Source organism: Cynoglossus semilaevis, chromosome 16, assembly GCF_000523025.1.
Source record: "Cynoglossus semilaevis isolate Cse_v1.0 chromosome 16, Cse_v1.0, whole genome shotgun sequence".
Classification (NCBI taxonomy): Eukaryota; Metazoa; Chordata; class Actinopteri; order Pleuronectiformes; family Cynoglossidae; genus Cynoglossus; species Cynoglossus semilaevis.
In genome coordinates this window covers 3,920,620-3,941,018 of record NC_024322.1, presented here as the reverse complement: position 1 = coordinate 3,941,018, position 20,399 = coordinate 3,920,620, and the positions used below count along the sequence as shown (strand labels likewise).

The 20,399-nt window shown below is 38.9% G+C and overlaps 3 protein-coding genes across 8 annotated transcripts in view; 2 read left to right on the top strand and 1 right to left on the bottom strand.

Moving 5' to 3' along the window:
* The window catches only part of LOC103391747 (aryl hydrocarbon receptor-like), a 28,019-nt gene extending 16,881 nt beyond the window's left edge, over window positions 1-11,138 (top strand). Inside the window, exons 3-11 of one of the 3 annotated variants that reach the window (XR_003052296.1) lie at window positions 1,556-1,671; window positions 3,118-3,207; window positions 3,486-3,600; window positions 3,712-3,833; window positions 3,925-4,115; window positions 4,216-4,325; window positions 5,101-5,242; window positions 5,591-7,723; window positions 8,033-11,138. Coding sequence is in view for 2 of the 3 variants with exons in the window: in XM_017039704.2 (XP_016895193.1) it covers window positions 1,556-1,671; window positions 3,118-3,207; window positions 3,486-3,600; window positions 3,712-3,833; window positions 3,925-4,115; window positions 4,216-4,325; window positions 5,101-5,242; window positions 5,591-7,370 (2,666 nt within the window). In the remaining variant the exon portion in view is untranslated. Of the gene's footprint in view, window positions 1-1,555; window positions 1,672-3,117; window positions 3,208-3,485; window positions 3,601-3,711; window positions 3,834-3,924; window positions 4,116-4,215; window positions 4,326-5,100; window positions 5,243-5,590 lie in introns of all 3 variants that reach the window. The other 2 variants (XM_008328143.3, XM_017039704.2) reach the window with 2 other exon arrangements.
* Window positions 1-20,399, bottom strand: part of phf11 (PHD finger protein 11) — a 959,893-nt gene that overhangs the window by 631,286 nt on the left and 308,208 nt on the right. The gene's annotated exons all lie outside the window — the stretch shown is intronic.
* Window positions 18,405-20,399, top strand: part of LOC103391748 (aryl hydrocarbon receptor-like) — a 21,654-nt gene continuing 19,659 nt past the window's right edge. Inside the window, exon 1 of the mRNA XM_025064113.1 lies at window positions 18,405-19,227. Coding sequence (XP_024919881.1) covers window positions 19,187-19,227 — 41 coding nt within the window. The 5' untranslated portion in view covers window positions 18,405-19,186. The remainder of the gene's footprint in view (window positions 19,228-20,399) is intronic.

Sequence of the window (20,399 nt, the reverse complement as noted above, 5' to 3'; positions counted from 1 at the left end):
GGTTTACAATAACTGAAGCTTGAACTGGCCTTACCTTTTCTCCTGTGTGTTCATTAACTTTAACGCTGATTATCTATAGTTTGCGACTTATTTTCCTTTTTCTTTCCTCAGGTGAAAAAGTATGCTTTGAAAAAAAGAATTGCCAAAAAAAGGCTACTAATTGTTTACTCAACCATTTGTGGGATTCATTTTGTGCACATTTTTGAAAGAAAATCAAAATACTTTAACGACATGGGTTTTGCAGAAATCAGTACCAAACATGGTATTAGTTTGTATGTTGTTTGTTATGTATGCTGTAGCAGACTCAACGCATTGATCACATTTTCATATGTTTATATAAAACAATTGGTTGCTGTAGCAGACTCAACGCATTGATCAGGCATTCAAACTGTGTTCTGGCAGAAATATATTATATTATTATTACTATTATTATTTTTCTTTCAATTTTTTTCTGTATGGTTTCTTTTTTTATTCTGATTCTTCTTCAGTCTTGTTGCGACACCCCTTTCAGCCGCTGCTGTCCATGTGCAGCTGCACATGAGAAATATCATATCATTTGCCTCCCACTCACGCAGTACTGTGCTTTTACTGGCCAGTGCTGCTCTGCTGTATCAGCAACATTTTGATAAGGCACATACTTTACCTTCTACTTGGGTTCAAAACCTTAGCTTTGGGACCGACTAGGTTGAATGTGCTTGCAAAGCACTTTCAGGGGCATGAAAGGACACGGTCACATTAGAATCACATGAAAATAATCTGGCTGCCAAGCGGCCGAGACAGAGTGTCGCTGCGTCTGCATTGCCGTCCTCCCGGACAGGCAGTTTGATGTGGCAGCTGGAGATCTAAATTGTGAACTAATTCTCTATGGTTGTTGCTGATTGGATGTCTTTTCTAATTTCATTAATGATGAAATGACTTCACTCGGATCATAGCTGTCTGTCATGCATGTATAGTAAAGTGTTTAAGCTTAAAAAATAGCTTCTTTTTTTAGATTGAAATTGCTCCATAGACCAAATGATCCAAAAGAAAATATTGCAGGAGTGACCTTACCTTGACCCTAGCCACCAGAGATAGTATTAGATCCAATAAAATGTCCGACAATTGGATCATACCAGGTCAATATTAACTGACTCGTAATTCCAGTTTAAGTTGTACAAATATCAGTGGTCGCTAATTCACCTTTCCTTCTTTTGGACTTTTGACTAAGTAAAACAAAACATGTGTTGTGCAAGCTAGATATATATTATATTATTATATTAAATATATATTATGTTTACCACCAAGTGATAACATATATTTTACAACCACATCCTTTATTGTCATGGAACTGGTTTTTGTTTGTCCATGTTTTTCTGAGGCTTATTCCCGTTGCCATTTCCCATAATAAAACCCAAGCAGTGAAAGCATTTGGAAAACAGCCATTCTATTTTAAGAGATGGTTTATACCAACTATACCAAGTATTCTAATGTGGTTGTTTTTTAAAGTGTAAAGACATGTTGTAAAATGATTGAACAAAACGTGTCGTCTTTTCTGTTTTCTCCTCTGTCTGTGTAGCGTCCACTAAAACCAACGGCAACAGTCTGACGTTTCCTGCGCCGAATGGAAAAAACGGACAGAATGGGATGAACATGGATACTGCAGAATTTTCTGAGGGAGACCTTCTGCTCCAGGTACTAAACCAAACAGAACAAGCAACTGGGTGCCGGAACAATGCTTGTTGATGCACCTTTAAACTTTTGTGCACATGCTGCTTCTGTACCCTACAAGGGGGAAAAAAAAATCTCTCAGTCTGATTGATTGCTCGCTAGCCCAAGGCTAGCAGGTGCACAATTGCACAGTCAAACTTTGTTTATTTGCATAGTGGTCATGTTGTTTGGGGCTAATCCAGATCTGTCCATTTAGAAGGAAGTTATGGCAGGTGTCACAGCTTGTCTTAGTGCAGGTTGCCAACGCTCGGCCATGCTCAGTGACTTTTAACAAAACCTGTGCTTGTTAAATGCCCAGCGCCTCCCTTTTTTGTTTCATCACACCTGTCATGTACATTTTCACACTTTGCGCCGCCTGTCGATTACAACAAGCAATAATTATGACATTCAAGAGGCGTTGAGGAGCTACAGCTGGACGTGAGTGTATTGGTTTGAATTCAAAACATAATTTCTAGCTAATTTTGTTCCAAACCAATCCATCCAGTCCACTGTGCACTACAATGGAGTAATCTGGACTTACATTTACCAGCTACTTTTTTTTTTACTTTGTGTTAGTGAAAAATGGAACCGAATAAAGAGCTTCTCTAGCTATCCTACCCGCAGCAAACTTAATATTTAAAGCACAATTTTGCAAGCATAATCAGGAACTTTATATAAATACTTTAAAGTCCAACTAAATTTGTCTTTACAATTTTACACATTTTTGAAGTTATTTCCTGTGTGTCTCAGGGGAAGAGCAGCCCCTTCCTCAGAAGCTTTCATAGGAAGTGTGCAAAACGGAGGTGGTGGTGAATACTTACTGATATGTATATATATATATATATATACTTGATAAACACCACAGTTTCAGTTCTGTTTTACCAATAATGGTGTCTATTTTTATACTCAAACATCAGTCTATTGGTCAGGTGTCTTCTGCTTTACACGACAAATAAGGTCAAATTTTCCACCAAGGAAAATGAATGAATGAAATTGTATGGAGTACTATGGCTTTAACACATGATCTTTGCCTGGGAATTCCAAGGTACACTGCCTGCAGGTGAAGCTAATCATTGACTCCATCTATACTGCAGTCATTTTTAATGACTAATACTGTGACTAACATCTGACTACGCGAATAACAGTAGAAACTACACGTCACAAACTCTACGATGCGTGGATGACTTTGTTTTTCTTGCAGCCGTAGGTGGTTTGTGTCTGTTGAATGTTGCCATTGTTTCAATTGTATTTGTTTATATTATTTATTTATTTATTTAGGAATATGTCATTTAAGCTTCTCCATAGCCTGACATGATCACATCACACATGATTTTTTTTTGTACACTACGTTATTGTGGGTCATATTTGTTTTCATTGTTGTTCAGTTAATTCGCCAACCTACTCTCTATTTTTATTTTATTTTTTGCACAGGCACTAAATGGATTTGTGATCGTCATCACCTCCGATGGTTTGGTGTTTTATGCCTCTACCACCATTAAGGATTACCTGGGCTTTCATCAGGTGAGCTGTTTGTAAATGTACGCAAAGAACGCTTTAACTTAAGCAAAAATTAGCGAAAATTTTAAAAAACAAAAAACCCTGTTCCCTCGCACACAACCCTCACACAAGCTAATAGTCTTGCATAAAAATGGTCCATGGTATCCACCCATTAAAAAGTATCAATTCCACAGTGGCAAATCGTTGAATGTTTAACAACTGATGGAGTACGATAGAGCGAAGGCCATACTTTCTCACGACAGGCAGCCCCTGTATGACTGTATTTACTTTTGTGTCAACAGTCAGATGTGGTTCATCAGAGTGTGTTTGACCTCATTCACACCGATGACCGGGACCTCTTCAGAGAGCAGCTGCACTTTGCTATGAATCCTTCACCAGCTGGAGCTGGTGGAAATGGTCAGTTCTTATCTCGATGTTTTATCACCATGGTTCCGCTTACGCACAAAGAAAAATAGCTGTTAGTTTCATATGTGTCATTTATTACCAAATCGTCATCTCTGTTCTCAGGCCTCCAGGGGACGACCATGTTGTACAACCCCGAGCATCTTCCTCCAGAAAACTCCTCCTTTCTAGAGCGAAGCTTCATGTGTCGTTTCCGCTGCCTTTTGGACAACTCCTCTGGCTTTCTGGTAATGCAGTGTTCGGTCCTGAATCTTCACATGGTATTTATGTCCAATTTTAGTTTTAAATTACTGACTGCATATTCTTTTTCCAAACCAGACCTTGAAGTTCCAGGGGCGACTGAAATACCTCTATGGCCAAAAAGACAATCAAAGCAACAAGTTTCAGCTGGCACTTTTTGCCATTGCTATACCTATCCAACCTCCCTTGATTGTGGAGATTAGAGCGAAAATGCTTCTTTTTCAAACAAGACACAAACTGGATTTTACACCTACAGGCATCGATTCCAGGTGGGCAGGTCTCTTTCAAAAGGATCCCTTTGAAAACATTAAATGATTTATAAAAAAACAAAAACATTCAATCTGAATATTGTTTGTTTCTCTTTTCCAGGGGAATGGTTGTTTTGGGCTATTCAGAGATTGAAATCAGCATGAAAGGCTCTGGCTACCAGTTCATCCACGCTGCTGATATGATGCACTGTGCCACCAATCACATGCGCAGTACGTTTGTTACAAATTCTGGTTTTGGTAAAGATACAAAACACCATATAATCATCCTAGTTCAGACGTTCAAACTTTTAGACACACGGGCCAGGAGCAGATAGATTTGGCGTTGATGTGAACTAAGATAAATGACACAAATGTCAGGGGGGCCGCGTCAGGAGCAGATAGATTTGGCATTGATGTGAACTAAGATAAATGACATGTAAAAGTCATGCATACAGGCTGAAATGCTAAAATACTTTTTTCATTTTCTACACTATCTATGGGGTAAACGTGGGTATTGCAGGGAAAAGGCAGAAAAATAAACTGTTAATATAAACAAATTATATAATTTGGAAAGTTTTGGCAGGCCAGATTAAAAAGCTGAACGGGCCGCATCAGGCCCCTGGGCCTTAGTTTGCCCATGCCTGTCTTAGTTAGTGCTTTCATAATTTGTTTTATGTTTTATTTTTTTTTAATCCATAGAGAGGCTGTTGACAAGTTTTAAATCAAAAAAATCATAGTTGACATCAAGTTTTAATAAACCTTTGTAGTTAACTTATTGACTTAAAATATTTGTTTAGATAGCCAATAGATCAGAGAAGGACTTATTAAAATATATGTTTAGATAGCCAATAGATCAGAGAAGAAAGGTTGTATTGTTCGCTGCTTCGTAGGTTTGGTACAACAGTAGGATCCACCAAATGCCTGGTGAATCAATACAGCCAGATATGATGGTATGATTGTCTTGCACACCCTGATTGTGTTTTTTTGTGTTTGTTTTCTACAACAGTGATTAAGACTGGTGAGACTGGACTGACAGTTTTCCGGCTCCTCAGTAAGTCCAACAAATGGGTGTGGGTGAAGTCCAATGCCAAGTTGATCTACAAAGGAGGGAGACCGGAGTTTATCATTGCATACCAGAAAGCCATAGAGTAAGTTTGTTTTCACTTTCACAAAATGTCATACAGAGCAATTATTATTTAGCTTGTTCCTACAGCTCAGTGACATTCAAGGAAACCTTTGAATTAGGTCAGCTGAAAATTAGAGCAATCTCTGTACGTGGCCCTCATATCAATTAGGTGACCTCACTTTTGGTCAAGCGGCATTGCTCTTTCTGTATTTGAAGATTTTGTAAACAAAACTTAATTTCACAAAAACATTATCACGAGGATCAAGAACTCTACAAGGAGGAATGCAAATGAATCATCCGGGCAATGAGTAGGAATTTGACTAAAGGTCACTGGCAGCAGCTTCAACATGATTTTTTTTTCCTCTTTCAGAAACACAGAGGGTGAGGAATATTTGCGCCAGAGGAAGATGGAAATTCCCTTTAGCTTATCCACAGGAGAAGGCGTTCTCTACAACACGGGCCCCACGGTGGACCTCTCTGTGTATCAGTTCAACAAGAAATTCAGCACAGAAGGCATGAGCAAGGATGTGTCACCTGGTTCCTTGGTGGACTGCTTTTTGAAGCAGGATGAAGAAGTGTACAGTGAGTCATTGGAGCCCCCTCCGACTGTGGATCAGGTGTTCAGTGAAAGCAGGGCCCTGGTCACTGTTCAAAATGACCCGTGGCAGGAGGGTGGTGTGGTCAACCCAACGGGCACCAACATGGTTGTGAAAAAGGAGGCCAAGCAGTCTGTGATGGCTGTGATCGACAACCTGGAAAGATTAGTCCAAAGTGGCGACTTTTATGGGGCACTTCAAAACATGGACGTTAGCAGTGACGAGCTAAGGGAGTGGGAAAGCGCTCTGAAGGGGCTGGGTCATGATGAGGATCAACAAAACAAAGTCAAGTCTGACCTGGACAGCATGCTCACCAATGATATTTTTGACTACATTGACAGCATTTTGTTACAGGAGAAAGGAGGTGACAGTGTGAACTCAATCAATCGACCCAACCTGTTCCCGCCCGTTCCCTCCGAGCTCTGTGGATCAGGATTGTTTAAGACCCAAAGTCCTAATCACGGTTTCTCGCCAAAGAATGGACTCTACATTCACCAGGAGAACCCCGTGCCAACTATCATGGAGACTTCTCCGATTGTAAATGGCACACAGAAACTCACCCACCAAGGACCTCTGCCTAAACACGCTAACGACAACTTGCCCCAACTTCAAGAACTACAGCTTCAAGATATCTTCAGCCCATCCATCGAAATTCCAGAGATTGTCCCTTGTGCCGTAAACGGTGACTCCCTGGCCCCCTTGCAGTCTTGTGCGCAGGGAGCCTACAGCCACATTGAGTGTCCGCAGGGGATTTCTGGACAGACACAGTCAAAGCAATGCACAGTTTGGCCACAGAACGGTTTAAAGTCCCCTCAAATATCGATGAATGGCCACATGCCACAGAGCTCTGTTCAACCTCCAAACCATATGGCACCTGGCATGCTGGATATTTTGCCACCCCTAATTCCTTGCAAAGACTTAAGTATCTCCCCTGCTCCTAACATTACCCTCCCTTTTGGCGCACCTTGCCCACAACAAATGTCTTCTGTTGACACCCATAAGATTCAGCAGTGGCCGCAGGGCAAGCAGCAGAAGTTGCCTTGCAATGGCGCCTTACAAACTGGACACGCACCAATGCCAGTTTGTGATGGACAGTCTTTACAAAGCCAAACATTCCCGCAAAACAGTCCCTGGCAGAGCAGCAGCATGAGCCACATTCAGCAGGGAGGGATGGCTTGTGGCCAGGCAGCTACTGAGGGGAACTGCATTTTCAACCAGCACTTTTCCTCCACCCCAGCAGGGGCCGACATGCTGGCCCTCTCTGGAAGCTCAATCTTGAGGGAGCCAGAAACACCTCTCAGTCATAGTGCTCTTCAAGGTTTACACTGCTTCCAGTGGAGACAAGTTGAGTCAACGTTAAGCACTTCAGCCATCACTTTGGACAACGTCAATGTCTTTTCAGCCACCGAGCAGGCTCTTAAAGTACAGCAATTCAAGGAAAACCACCAACAAACACAGGTGAACGAGTTCATTCTAAAATACAGTGGAACCTCCAGTTACGAGGATAATCCGTTCCAGGACCGAGCTCGTATCTCGAATCATTTTTTCCCCTAAGAAATAACAGAAAAAAAATTAATCCATTCCGGCCCCTTGATTCCGTAGTGTACCTTACACGTACACTACGAAACTTACATAAACTTAACATTTACTTACACTTCTTTTTTTTTTACTTTAGGATGGTACATATCGTGGATGTACTGCGATCTTATGTGCGTGCTCTATCACTTATGTTGGGACCACACTCATATATATTGACTCACCACCATCCTTACCACTCGTGAAGAATAATCCACAAAATAGAGAGAAAATCATGGAAGCGATACTTACTGAAGTCGACGAACATGTGAAGTGAACAAGTGAAGCGGCGTGGGCTGCTCCGAGTGCTTGGCCACCTAGCGTCGGCGTCTGTAAGCGTGCTCGTATCTCAAATCTTTACTCGTATCTCGCAGCAAAAATTTGCTCGAGTGCTTGCTCGTATCCCGAAATACTCGTCGTTGAGACGCTCGTAGGTTACACTGTATCTTTGAAGTTATATTTCAATACAGGCATGTCATGATATTTACTGACGAAATTTAGAATTAAATTGGATTTAATAATATCCTGACACTATTTTTTCATTCTGTGAAGGTGGAGCTCAAACAAACATTATGTTTACAAAAATACTCCATTTAGTAAGATTCTAAAAATCTTTTTTTTTTCTTTTTCGTCTACAACAGGATGAAAGACTCTTAGCAGAACTCAATGGAATTTTCGCCACACCTCCTCACGATGTCACCACGTACCTGGCAGAGTAGAGCCAATCACGGGGGCCAGAGGGGAGGGAATAACGCACAACGTGTAACAGTGCTTTACCTTTAGACTCGCAGTTTCTTTTTTTGTCATGTGAGCTTTCTTATGTTATATATTTTTTTCAGGCTGTAATGTTTAAAACAGAGCTGTTGTTTTGTCAGTTCCTGGTGAAGATACAGTATAGTAATTTGAAAAAAACAAAATAATGAAGTATGACGCTGAAAGTGCCTGTATCATGGTGGAGCTTGATCCAGCTAGTAGCACTGGTCAAGGGAATCCAAATAGCCAAAGACATCTACGTTCTATACACTCATATGTTTTTATATATATATATATATATATATATATACATATATATATATATATGTGGCTGAAGGATGGCTTGTTTCGATACTCAGGATCGGTATTGGTCAAAATTTCAGGATTGAACATTGAAAGAAAACAACTTTAACCCGTACAATCTGATAACCTGACCCCAAATGCTCAACTTAAATTTGCACGACATGCTGTAAACAGCAATGGCAGCCCCTGGAAATGCTGGAGGAGAAAAGAAGGTATCAGATTGATCTCTGTATCCACAGATACTACAAAAGTTGCGGGTATCAGACATAAAAAAAGATGTATCAAGCCATTCCTAATATATATGTATATGTGTGTGCGCGTGTGAGGGTAACCACAGTCATCATGTTGTCCCTGGATATTTAGGACACTTATGTCCCATAATCCTTCACTTTAAACGTGTGATTTATATGTAAACTTAAGAACAGTCACTGAAAGTGACATCTACCTGAAAACACAGCTGTACAATCAATACAGGTTAAACTCTCTGTAAACCATGAAAACCATAAATGTGGTTGATATATATTCTATAAAAAAACAATTTGTACTTTGTTGTATATTCTATATTCATTTTTTTAAGTAAGTTTGTGTTGGCTGACAAAAGAAACCCATAGGAACAGAATGAGACAATTTGTCTGTGTAGGAAGAGGGGAAATGGCTTTTTTTAGATTTACACATTGGGCTGCTGCTGCGCCTGCGCCTGCGGCTGCTGCTGCTGCCGCTGCTGTCGTAAATGCCAGTGTCTACATTTAGTGCATTGTTACTTCTTTTTTTAAGTGTCTAAACAGGAAAGAAGTAACGCCGCAGAAGCGTTTGTGTGAGTGAACTTTACACGTCCCATCTGTGAAATCCAAATTTGTGTAGTTATTGTTTAGTAGGTAAAAGAAAATACTTACTACAGTGGACTTAAAGTCAATTTATTCACTTGCTAGGAATCTACAGATTCTAGATCCTAGAACTTTAAACAGAGCAATGTAATTGCTCCGAGCCAGGTTAACCAAGTAATGGCTAACGCATTAAGCTACATAATTAAAAATATCCAAGTGATCACTTAAAGTGAGGTCTGGATTTTCTAATGTTGCGCAACCATAAAAGTAAGCCAAAATGACTCAAACAAACCAAAAAGAGGAGCCAGAAAAAGACCTAGACTTTAACCAACTACAGTTGCAGCAAAATATCTGAGATTAGTTCCAACCCAAATTTTAACGAATAGTTCACAACACAAATCGGTAACTAAAAGTTAGCCAAGAATGGCTAAAAGTTGTATCAGAATTATAAAATACAAGCAAAAAAGGACATGATTTAGCCAGGACAGGTGAAAGTTTAAACTAAATTAGCACTTAAACCCAGAAGACAATGCAAATACTTTGGTGGAATAATATGATGGATGACTTTTTAAAATAAATGAATATATTAGAATGAATATATTAGGACACAAGTCAATGGATGATCAGAAACCATACATGATCCATGACTGGATCCTGAACCGCAGTTTAAATACGCCTGCTCTAAAATACTTCTGTTACTACAGCCATGTTATAAATGTTTGAAAACACTAAGATATTTAAGTGTATTTTCTTAATACACCAATAGGGAATAAATTAGGGATAAAATAATAATATAGTTTTCTTTCTTTTTTTTTGCACAAACTTCTGATAAAGCCATCCTTCATGTCTGAAACCAAAAACTTTTATCTGCCTCCACTTCTGCTGCCGCTCTGCTTCTGAGAGGCTTTTACCAAAAACTTTCCAAACGTATCCATATTTATGCATCTACCTTTACATTCATTGCCTCACAGCCATGTACAGTATTTGGTCTCATGTCTTCTTGCTTGATAGGCAGCCGTTAAACTATCATTATACAGTACATTGTAAATATACATATATTTGTGCCTTGTATTCAAACGTTTTCTTCACCAGCTCTTGAATTTTTTGGCCAATCCATGCACTACAGTTTCTGTAAATTATTCAAGTTGTTTCCTTGAATGCATTTCAAGGCTGGTTCAAGGAATTTCCCCGGAGTTATTTTTTTTTTCCGCAACTAGGAACCAACATCCTTAACAAGGACGAAAAAAAATATATCAGTTTGTGTAGAGATTAATTAAAGAAACAAACTCATGCAAGGACTTTATTTTTTCCAAGAGTTTGGAGAAATGACCAGGATTATTGTCTGTTTTTCCTATTTTGACTCCTGAGCCTTGAAATGGCAGCTTGATCATATTTCTGTCATACTATGGGAAAATCACACAGTATTTTTAACTTTTCCTATTTACCCAGGATTATACTATGAACGTAGCCACCTAGATCTTAATCCTGCTGGCTTTCTTCAAACTAGAACCTCCTTCGCCCCCCTTGTGGAGAATCTCTTCATTTAAGTCAGACTCTATGTTGCTTAATAAGAACATCTGCTAAACAACCCCATGTCAGGCTCTCCAGACGCGTCATGACCCTAAAGATCGTACATCATGGTGATGTTGATACTTTTGACAACTAACACGTGCCTTGACAGTTACCTGTTTTTATGTTATTTCTACAAGAACTACTCACTTCCATGTAATACTCATCCATTTAGCCAAAAACATCCTATTTTATAAATATATATATGTACAATAATCCAATGTATGCTTAATAAATAACCACCTTTTGTCTACTGTTAAATGCTCTTTTTCATATTAATATCTGTGTGCAATGATTACATTTGTGTCCGCCTCTTTTTGTAATAGAGTCATAGACTGTTTATAAGAAATGGACAGCGTCCGTGCAGAGGTATACGTAGCTGCTGACCTGGTTCTAAAACAAATGTTTATATAAAGACTCATCTACTGTCTACTGCTTAATCGTTTTAGAGTCGTGGGGCTGGAAACAATCCCAGCAGTCTTTGGGTGAAGGAGGGTAACACTGTGAGTACTCGTCCAGTTTTTCAAAGGGTCACATATGAAGACTCGTACTTAAACTTGTGGTTAATTTAAAACTTTAACTTTAAAACTAACTTTTGATTTTGAGAAGAACTCATTACCAAATTATCTTCCTGCTGCTGTGTAGTAAACTATTTTTGAATGAAAAATAATTTTAAAAAATGTATTGCAATATATTTGCATATATATATATATATATACACACACATATATACTGTAAGTATACTTATATATGTATATATATATATACACATACATATTCTGTATGTGTACATGTATACTTATACTATATATTAATACACATATATTATTAGCTTTCAAAATGAATGTGTTCATTTTGAATCCCATAGTGTAGCAGTTAGCACGCCTACGTTGGAAGCACAGGGCAGAGAATCGTGATTCCCAGAGAAACCACATGCTTGATTGTTAATCCTCCTCTTGTAAGTTGCTTAAGTCATTTACACACTTTGTGGGAAAGACTGCCGTTTCGCCGAAACTGTTAGATTAATTGTAGCATCAACACCCATGTGTTGGTGGAGGCTTCAGCCCTCAGGTGAGGCGCCTGGTTGAATTCTAAGTTGTACTTTTGTACATTGTTTCTCGAAGAATTTCGTCATTTGGATGAGAAATAAAAATCATATGAGGAACACATACATTGTCTTTCTGTTCCAGTAAATATAGGACATGTTTTTGTCATATTTGGGAATGTTGACCTGTGATTACAATTACTAGTGATTAATCCAGATTAAAATGTGTATTTATATATACAGATATATATGAAAGTGTGTTGTCATAGAAGTGATTTAATTTATATTACAGTAATAATGGCAGAGGATGTAGTCCTCAAAATTCCTCAGGGTAAACAGTGTAGGGATTGTGTTTCTGCTGCTGGTGTCCTCTCTCCACAGCTGCACTGAATCCAGAGCTGACGAGCCAGAGCACTGGAGGGCGTGGCCTCCAATTGAGGAAGGGCAGTATTTAAGCTGCAGCTCCACATGGAGTCAGAGTTTGGCTAACTTGTCTGATCTTCTCATGCTACAAAATCATCACTGTTTGGTTTTTTTTTTGTGTGTTTTTTTTGGCTCTTAGTTTTTGCGTTCCTCTCCACTGCGTTGTTCCTGTATTGAGAGTTGAACTTTTGCCATCTCTATCACTTGTGAATAGAGCACCACCTGGAGATTCTCCAGCACATGGAGTCAGATCACTAACCCCCCAACTGGATCCTGACCCCCCCACCTCCCAGAGACTCTTGTGCATTTCCCTGTTAAGAATGAACTCTGTTACTGCCCATCGTTTCTCTCAGTTTTTTGCCAAAAGATTTTCCCTGTCACTCCTGTCATCTTAGTCCTTCTTTCCTAAAAAAAGTGGGGGTCAAATACAGTGGTCGAAACATTGGTTCCATAGTGTAACAGTTAACACGCCTGCCTTCCCAGCAGAGAGTCCTGGGTTTGATTCCCACAGGAACCACATATCCCTAATGGTGCCTCCCTTTCTTAGAAGTCACTTCAGTCATTAAAGAGTCTGCTGGATGTGTAAATGTAGTTGTGATCACCCCAACATGCATCAGTGTTTGTTCGCCCTTCATCTCCTCCACCTCCTCCTCTCCACACAGGAGTTGTTTTGTTTTTTTTCCCCTCGTCAGTGCGTCAGTCGGGCACAGAGAAACAGCGACTAAAATCAAAACACGTGTGTGAACTGGGTTGACCCTCCTGCCGTTTACGACTTTTTCATAAGGATAAACTGTTCAACAGCTACAGTTGTGACATGTTTGAAAAGCGTCTCCTTGGTTCTGATCGAAACAAAGTCTAGACCCGATGACTTTGCGTCTGAAATTCCCGATGAAGTTCACCTACGGACATTTTGAGTGTATTTAATAAAAGTTTGTGTTTTCCTTGCGGTGGCTAGAAAAAGCCAACCCATACCTGTTTGTAGAACAGTACATTAAATGTCATCTGACATCTGATACTGTTCAAAGAGACTTCTGCTGTTATTACAGCAGTAGTTATTTTAAAACAGGAGTATTTTTTAAGGTAAAACCTTGGCTGTTGTCAGTCCTGTTGAGGGTCAATTGAAAGCCTTTTCCAGCATTGATCGGGTGACGGTGGGGTACAGGGCAGTCCACTTCTTCATCACCGAGATACAGAATGACCAGGCACTGCTTGGCTTCAACTGAAGATCCTCCTGCTGTAAGGCAAGAGCTCTAATCACCCTGGTAAATGTGGCCCAGCTGCGGTCATTCAGAAATGTCATTTCTTTCATCTTTAGCCTCTGTAGGAAATGCCGAGAGGGTCTGTGGTAAAAGGAGACTGGTATCTGTGGTTTCTGTGACTCTTCTCCCCCTGCACTGACAAAAGTTCTAGTTCTCGCTAATGATGAACAGTTGGAAAAATGATGCTAAAACATTAAGCGACACATATCATGTCACGGTGGACAGCTGATCCCACAAGCTCAGAGAAGAGGTTTTTACAAAGTGAAACCTCGCTGAGATGTCACTTTCTCAGACATGAAGAGTCCTGTTTGCAGTGCTGCAGCAAATATTCGTGCTGCGGCTGTGTAAAAAAAAAAAAACGAAGAACACCCTGACTGCCGTCAATATTTTGAATATTTTTCAGAGGTTCCTACGCACATTGGAGCAAAGGCTGTAATGTGATGCAGCGCATAAACTGTTTGGGTTGAACTTTCATCGAGCGGCCTGACAGCATGGTAAACCACTGAGAGTATTCCAAATATGATGTACAGTAAGAATGTGGTCAATGGTTTGTTTTTTGGGGCTGCTTTTGGCTTCTTACAATATGTTTCCTCCACCGATGAGTCACAAACCAAAACAATACATAAATCACGTTAAACTTCCTCGGCCTCCCTCTCCAAACAGACGGAGTTTGGAAAACTACCCACGGCCTGCAGTACGCTGAGTCTGCAGAGTACATTATACTCGCTCTTCCTTCTTCTGGCGGCTCTCTGTTTCCATACATCATTGCTGGTCTAACTCTTCCAGCTTATGTATGACAATGAAAAACAGCCCTGGATTGATAAAAGGCATCTTAATATATCATAAGCTGCAGCAGTCGCTGAAAGACTCCCAGAGGAAAGAAAAATGTTGACACAGCAGGGAGGAAAACATGTTTTCCTCAACCCTGTGAACCAACGATTTCTACATCAGATGAGGCTCAGAGGATGTTGATTTAGGAGCTGTGCAGTGACGACATGTGACTTTTTTTTAGCTTAGTTTGCACTAAACCTAGGAGTGACCACCTTGGCTGGACACAATGAAATAAAAATCACATCTTTGTTTGTTTATTTTTTTAATGCTGATTTTGGAATCCAATCTTTGGCTGGATTGGACGGTTCAGCTGGCCAGATTTGGCCTGTAGGCGGTCAGTTGATAGTCACTGCCCTACAGTATATACAGGAGTCAGTTTAACAGACATTAGACACACATGTTTAACTACTGACACTTTCCGAGATTACAGCTGTGACTCCCTCATGAGGTAAAAGATATGATGGAGTTTGTCCACTAGAGGGAGCTTTTTCCCCATTGCTGAAGTGTTTCTGCAGATGTACACAGCAGTTACAGATTAAATTACACACAGTATGTGAAAATAAAAATAAATTAATTAATTTGTATTTATTAATTTATGAATCATTTGTCTCTGCTCATGTCTTACATTTAGTTTATTTATAATAATATGTATATATTGTTTTATGTCCCCAGTCCTTACCTTAGGTTTTAAATTTCTAAGTCAGATCTGTTTTTATTTAAAATGCATATTCTAATTATTTTTTAATAGTGGCTTTTTAACTCTGTGAATTTTATAGCATGTTTACTTTGTCTGTTGCTTTATGAGCTACTTGTTATTAATCATGCATTTCAGAGTATATTCTCTTCTTTTTTTCTTTTTTTTTTTTGGCTACAAAAATGAAGACTCCACAGTCTGGTGTATCCCATAATCCACCACAGATGGATGGAGTGTCGGGAAAATTGAAAGAATTCTTTCAAAGACAAATGTAACTTTGTATTAAAATAATACAAAGAAAAGAGGCGAGAGCAGCTGGTTTTAAAATTTAATTATATCAGGTGGTACGGATCATCCAATAAAATGGAGCTACATGCTGCTTTGTTTGTGAAGCTGCATACAGAAAGTCAGCTATCTACATGAGTCAATCACACTGCACTGACCAATCACATTGGCCTCCCATTTTTATTTTCACTCTTTTTGACTTCATGTGATTGGATAAGAGAGGGTGATTTAAAAAATATTGACAATGGGTAGCATGATGGATTCTGTTGCTATATCTATGTTTGTTTTCTTATTTTGTTTATTTCTGACCAAACTCCTCAAGTCCAATAGTCCTCAAGGACTACAGGATGTGACCTCGACCAACCCTGTCATCTCACTGCCCTTTGCTCTTCTGCTGAGCTCAGAGCATGGAAATCACATTTACAGTCCTGGCAGCATGTGTCCCCTGAGACGCAGTGTCTAAAGCAACTACGCTTGTTTTGATCCAACTGATCGTGAAGGCGTGAAGGTCAAGAGCCAGCAGTTTTCTGAGATTTTAAACATCAGCATCAGGATGATCTTCAAACTCATAAAGGAGATTGAAAAGGTGCGGTCATCTGTTGCCACGATGATATTATTTTATAGGAGATCCAGTTTATCCTCCCATTCCATGTGGTTCTCCTTGATCCTCCTCTGTTTAGACTGCAGCTTACATTGTGAGATAGGTAACAATACAATGCAAACCAGAAAACAAAAGAAGGGGAAACCATGTACCAGCTGGTGAACCTTAGAGAGACCACCTCAGGACAGCTGGACTGTCCAATGGGGAGGAGGTGGACCAATGATGGTGGACCAATTATTATGAAGCAAAATAGATAGATAGATAGATAGATAGATAGATAGATAGATAGATAGATAGATGGATTTCTAATTAATTCATTTTCAAATATTAAACAAACATTTTAACATATTTTTAATCACATCATTTAATTTGCACTATTAGTAAAAAACATAATGCAATTAAATATATTTTATCTTTTTTTAAATATTATTTTTCAATTTTTTCAGTGACTGTATGTTCATCTATATTTTCTGTTTTTTTTTTAAATGTTCCTTTAAATAATTTATTTTCTGTTGACCACTGTTGTATGCATTATTATGTATTGATTTCACCTGTATGTCATGTATGAAGACAGAGGGAGGCTTGGACAGTTATATATCCATTAGCAATTCCACTAATTCAGTCACATTACATGACATCAGCTTGTTGGCCTAGTTTTTCTCCCTCCATGTGTCATCAGGGCGGGGGTCGTCGACACCACCCCTCAGGCGTCTGTTCTGCTCATAGAACTAAATATTTGCAGTGAAACACTATTGAGTCTTATGTCTTTGTCTGCAGATGATGGAGGTGTTGGGAGAGTGGGGGTGTTCGTTCTGTGGTTTAAAGCTAGATTTGTAACCAGCTGACCCCCAACCCCCAACCCCAAACCCTAGACCGGATCAAGTAAAGTGATGAGTGTTAGAACGGTGCCAAACTACTGCTGACCACTGCTGTGGTGGTCAGTGAAAGGTGTGGGTTGAGTTTATATTCACAAATATATTTAACTGGCAAAATACATTCACAGTCAACATACAGTACATATACACCCCACCTTAGAGATTTACAGTCTTTTGGCCACCATAATAAATCCTAATTTTATAAGGATATAGTTATGGCATACATGTTGCTAGCTAGAATGCCTAGCTGGTCATATGACCCACCACTAAGCATGCACTATGACCAAATTCTGGGTTGGACCAACATTTAGGGATTTGAATTCCAGAATTTGTCCTATATTAACGTCAACTGTGACATTGATCCAGCTGAGGTCACAGCCTTAGCAGGGTCCGAAACTTGTGAGTCCAGTCACGTGGTTCATCATCCAGCCCTCTGATTTGTTGGCTCCTACCTCGCTCGCCATCACCATCTGACACATATTCATCATCGGTGCAGGTGCGGTGGAGGGGTGTGCAGAGGCTTCCTCTCCCCCCCCTCTCTCTCTCTCTCTCTCCACCCCCTTCTGAATCAGCTTCTGATGAATTCACCTGCATTATTGAAGAGTCTAACCCCTGACCCACATTCAGCACATGCAGCTCCAACAGCTCCAACACAGACCTCCTCCTGCCTTCAGCTCTCAGCTCTCAGCTCATTGGACCACGGTCTTGACTCGGGAGAGCGCAGTCGTGAACGTGCACGGCCTGTGTTTCCAGGAGACTCTCCCGTGTGACCGCGCAAACTTGACAGCCCCCTGCCCTGCACTGTGTGGAACATCATACAAGTATAATGAAGTCATATTAAAGTGAAACGTTTTAATGAAAGATTGACTATGTCAGCTTTTTTTTTTCTAGTTTTTTACAAATTATAATTTCCTCACACCCGTCTCCTGTGTTGTTGGGTTAAAAATGTCCTTTTCCAACATGGTTTATTAATGAAATGTTGTGCTGGGTGTCCAGTTCTTAAGTGTCTGAATAATTAATTTACAGTTTTGTCCAGAATTGTAATTGCATTTACTTAAAAATATATTAAACAAGCTAAATAATGAATATAAATTCAGTCCAATTTCTTAAATAAATTCTGACTGCAGGGCTGTTACTCATAACTGTTGTTGTTTTATCCAAAAAAACAACTTCAATCGCGTGAGTCTACCTTCAATCTAAAACAGTTAAAAAAAAAAAATCTTGATTCTTGACTCTATTCTCTGACCCTAATAATATATATATTAATGATAGTTCATCATTTATTTTTATCAATCGCATTTCAGGACTTGATAATCAAAATTCAGATTGTTTTCTAAACCCAACTTTAAACTCAGATGTAAGAATATAATTAAAAACAGCCAAAAATGAATATTAATTAATAAATTCTCAAAATATTCACAAATACATTTAATTTTTTTTTCTTTTTAATTAACGGATATGTAGTGAATTAAGATGATGTTTCCTTTCAAATTATTATTTATTATTTTCAAGCATTTTTGTTTGCTTTTTTGTTATATTTTTGTCATTCGATTAGGGAAATATTCCCAGCAGTACTTTTGTAAATATGTCTTTGGCGGGTTAATCACTTTAAAACAGTAAGTTAAACGCTGCTTAAAAGTGAATAAAACCAATTATTCTGTGTATGACATCACTTTAAAATGCGTTTTTCAAACCTGCTCTGATTTCATCTTTTCAAAAAAGGCTGTGCTGTTGTCAACGCAGCTTCTGGGCTGCGCGCTCCCGCCGTGGTAAATCTGTGCCAGGCGGGTGCCCGCCGCTGGAATGCGCCCTCCTGCTCTTCGCCCCCATCCTCCCGTACTTTGCTCCGCTGCAGATTTAGAGAGAAACACGGATAAAGATGGAAATATGGAGGAAAAATGTGGTTTTAATTAGTGAAACAATTTAGCCGCGTGATGTGACGTGTCTTCTTCTCTCATGACCTCTGAACACCTGTTTTGTTTCCTTTCAGGGGATGGAAAGTCAACGAGAAATTTGACTTGAAGCAAGTTTATATTTTTCCGTGGACCTTAATGAGACTACATTATCAAATTTTATGAGTTCTTTTTCCTTTATGTTCCTTTTTGAATTGAGTTGTGCTGCTGGAGTTGACTCAGACCGGAGTACACCCCTTTATAAATAAGTCAGAAAGGTGGTTCTGCCTCATTTACATATTCATTGTTTTGGTTTTTTGATTAACATTTTTTTTCCAGTTTTGAGGAGTATTGAGGTTTGTTCTTCTCATTGTTCCGTGGATTTACATGTAGAAGAGACTGTTTTTCTGAGAAGGATTCGTCACAGGCTTATATAAAGCCATGTACGCAGGACGCAAGAGGAGAAAACCAGTCCAGAGAGCGTGAGTCCATTTTAATTAAGTCTTTCTGGGAAATTCCAGAATCAAGTAAATCAGCCAAAACGATTAAAACAATAATCTTGAATGTACTGGTTCAATCCGCTTCGAAAACTTCCCTTTAAGTCATTTTATTTATTTTTTTTATTTTAAATTGTTTTGTTTTCTGTTTCTAGAATTATTTCATTCTAAAAGAACAATTATTGCATTTGATATTTTTTAACTTTCGATTTTCTTACGGTTGTGTGCTTGTGTTGAGTTTATTTGTCACAGTAATTCCTGCAGATTATATCAGCAGCCATATTATCAGGGAAGTTATCCTTCCACACTTAGTGTGGTTTTATGTATAAAAGTATGTTTACCCACGTCTGCATATCAGTCACACTAAAAACGAGCCAATGTGTTCTTGTACGTTATTTATGATTGTTTAAGTGCAGTGTTGCGCTCCTATTTAATGACTCACTGATTTTCACTCAGCGCCATTTTCTGTCCGGTGTCCTTCACGGGATCACGCCGAGGCTGTTAACCTTTCGGAGTCGTAAAGAAAACAAATCGCGGGTTTTTATTTTTGTTCTAATTATTGTGACATTCATTGATTGAAATGACTTTATTAATTAATGTAAAATTAATGTAAATCCACTATACAGCACGACTGTGTCTGCATACGTTTTTACTATTAAATCACATGCAGCTTCGTTATGTTTTTGTGCATTTTATTTCGTCAAACATGAGTTTAGAAAAATACATTTCTCAAAGCAAAACTAGCATTCATTCAATATTATTATTTTTGATATCGATACAATTATTTGTCTAATAATAAATGACAATGTTTGTGATTTTAGTGCTTGAACGTCACATGACGTTACAGTCAGTGTATGACGTTGCTAAATGAGTCAAACGCCAAAAAGGGAAGGAAAGGATGCTGACCCCCTTAAAATAATAATATATAAATACATACAAATTGCTTACAGCTTGAGGTCATGGTCATAGTCCTCACAGTACACACAACACACAGTAATACAACCAAACGAATGAAACAATTCTGTGAGTATTTATTTATTTCAGTTGAGACTTTATTTATTAAGTTACTACAATTTTCATATATCCCTTTTACCTTTGTGGCAAAGGTTACCTCTGGGTCATATATATATATATATATATATATATATATATATATA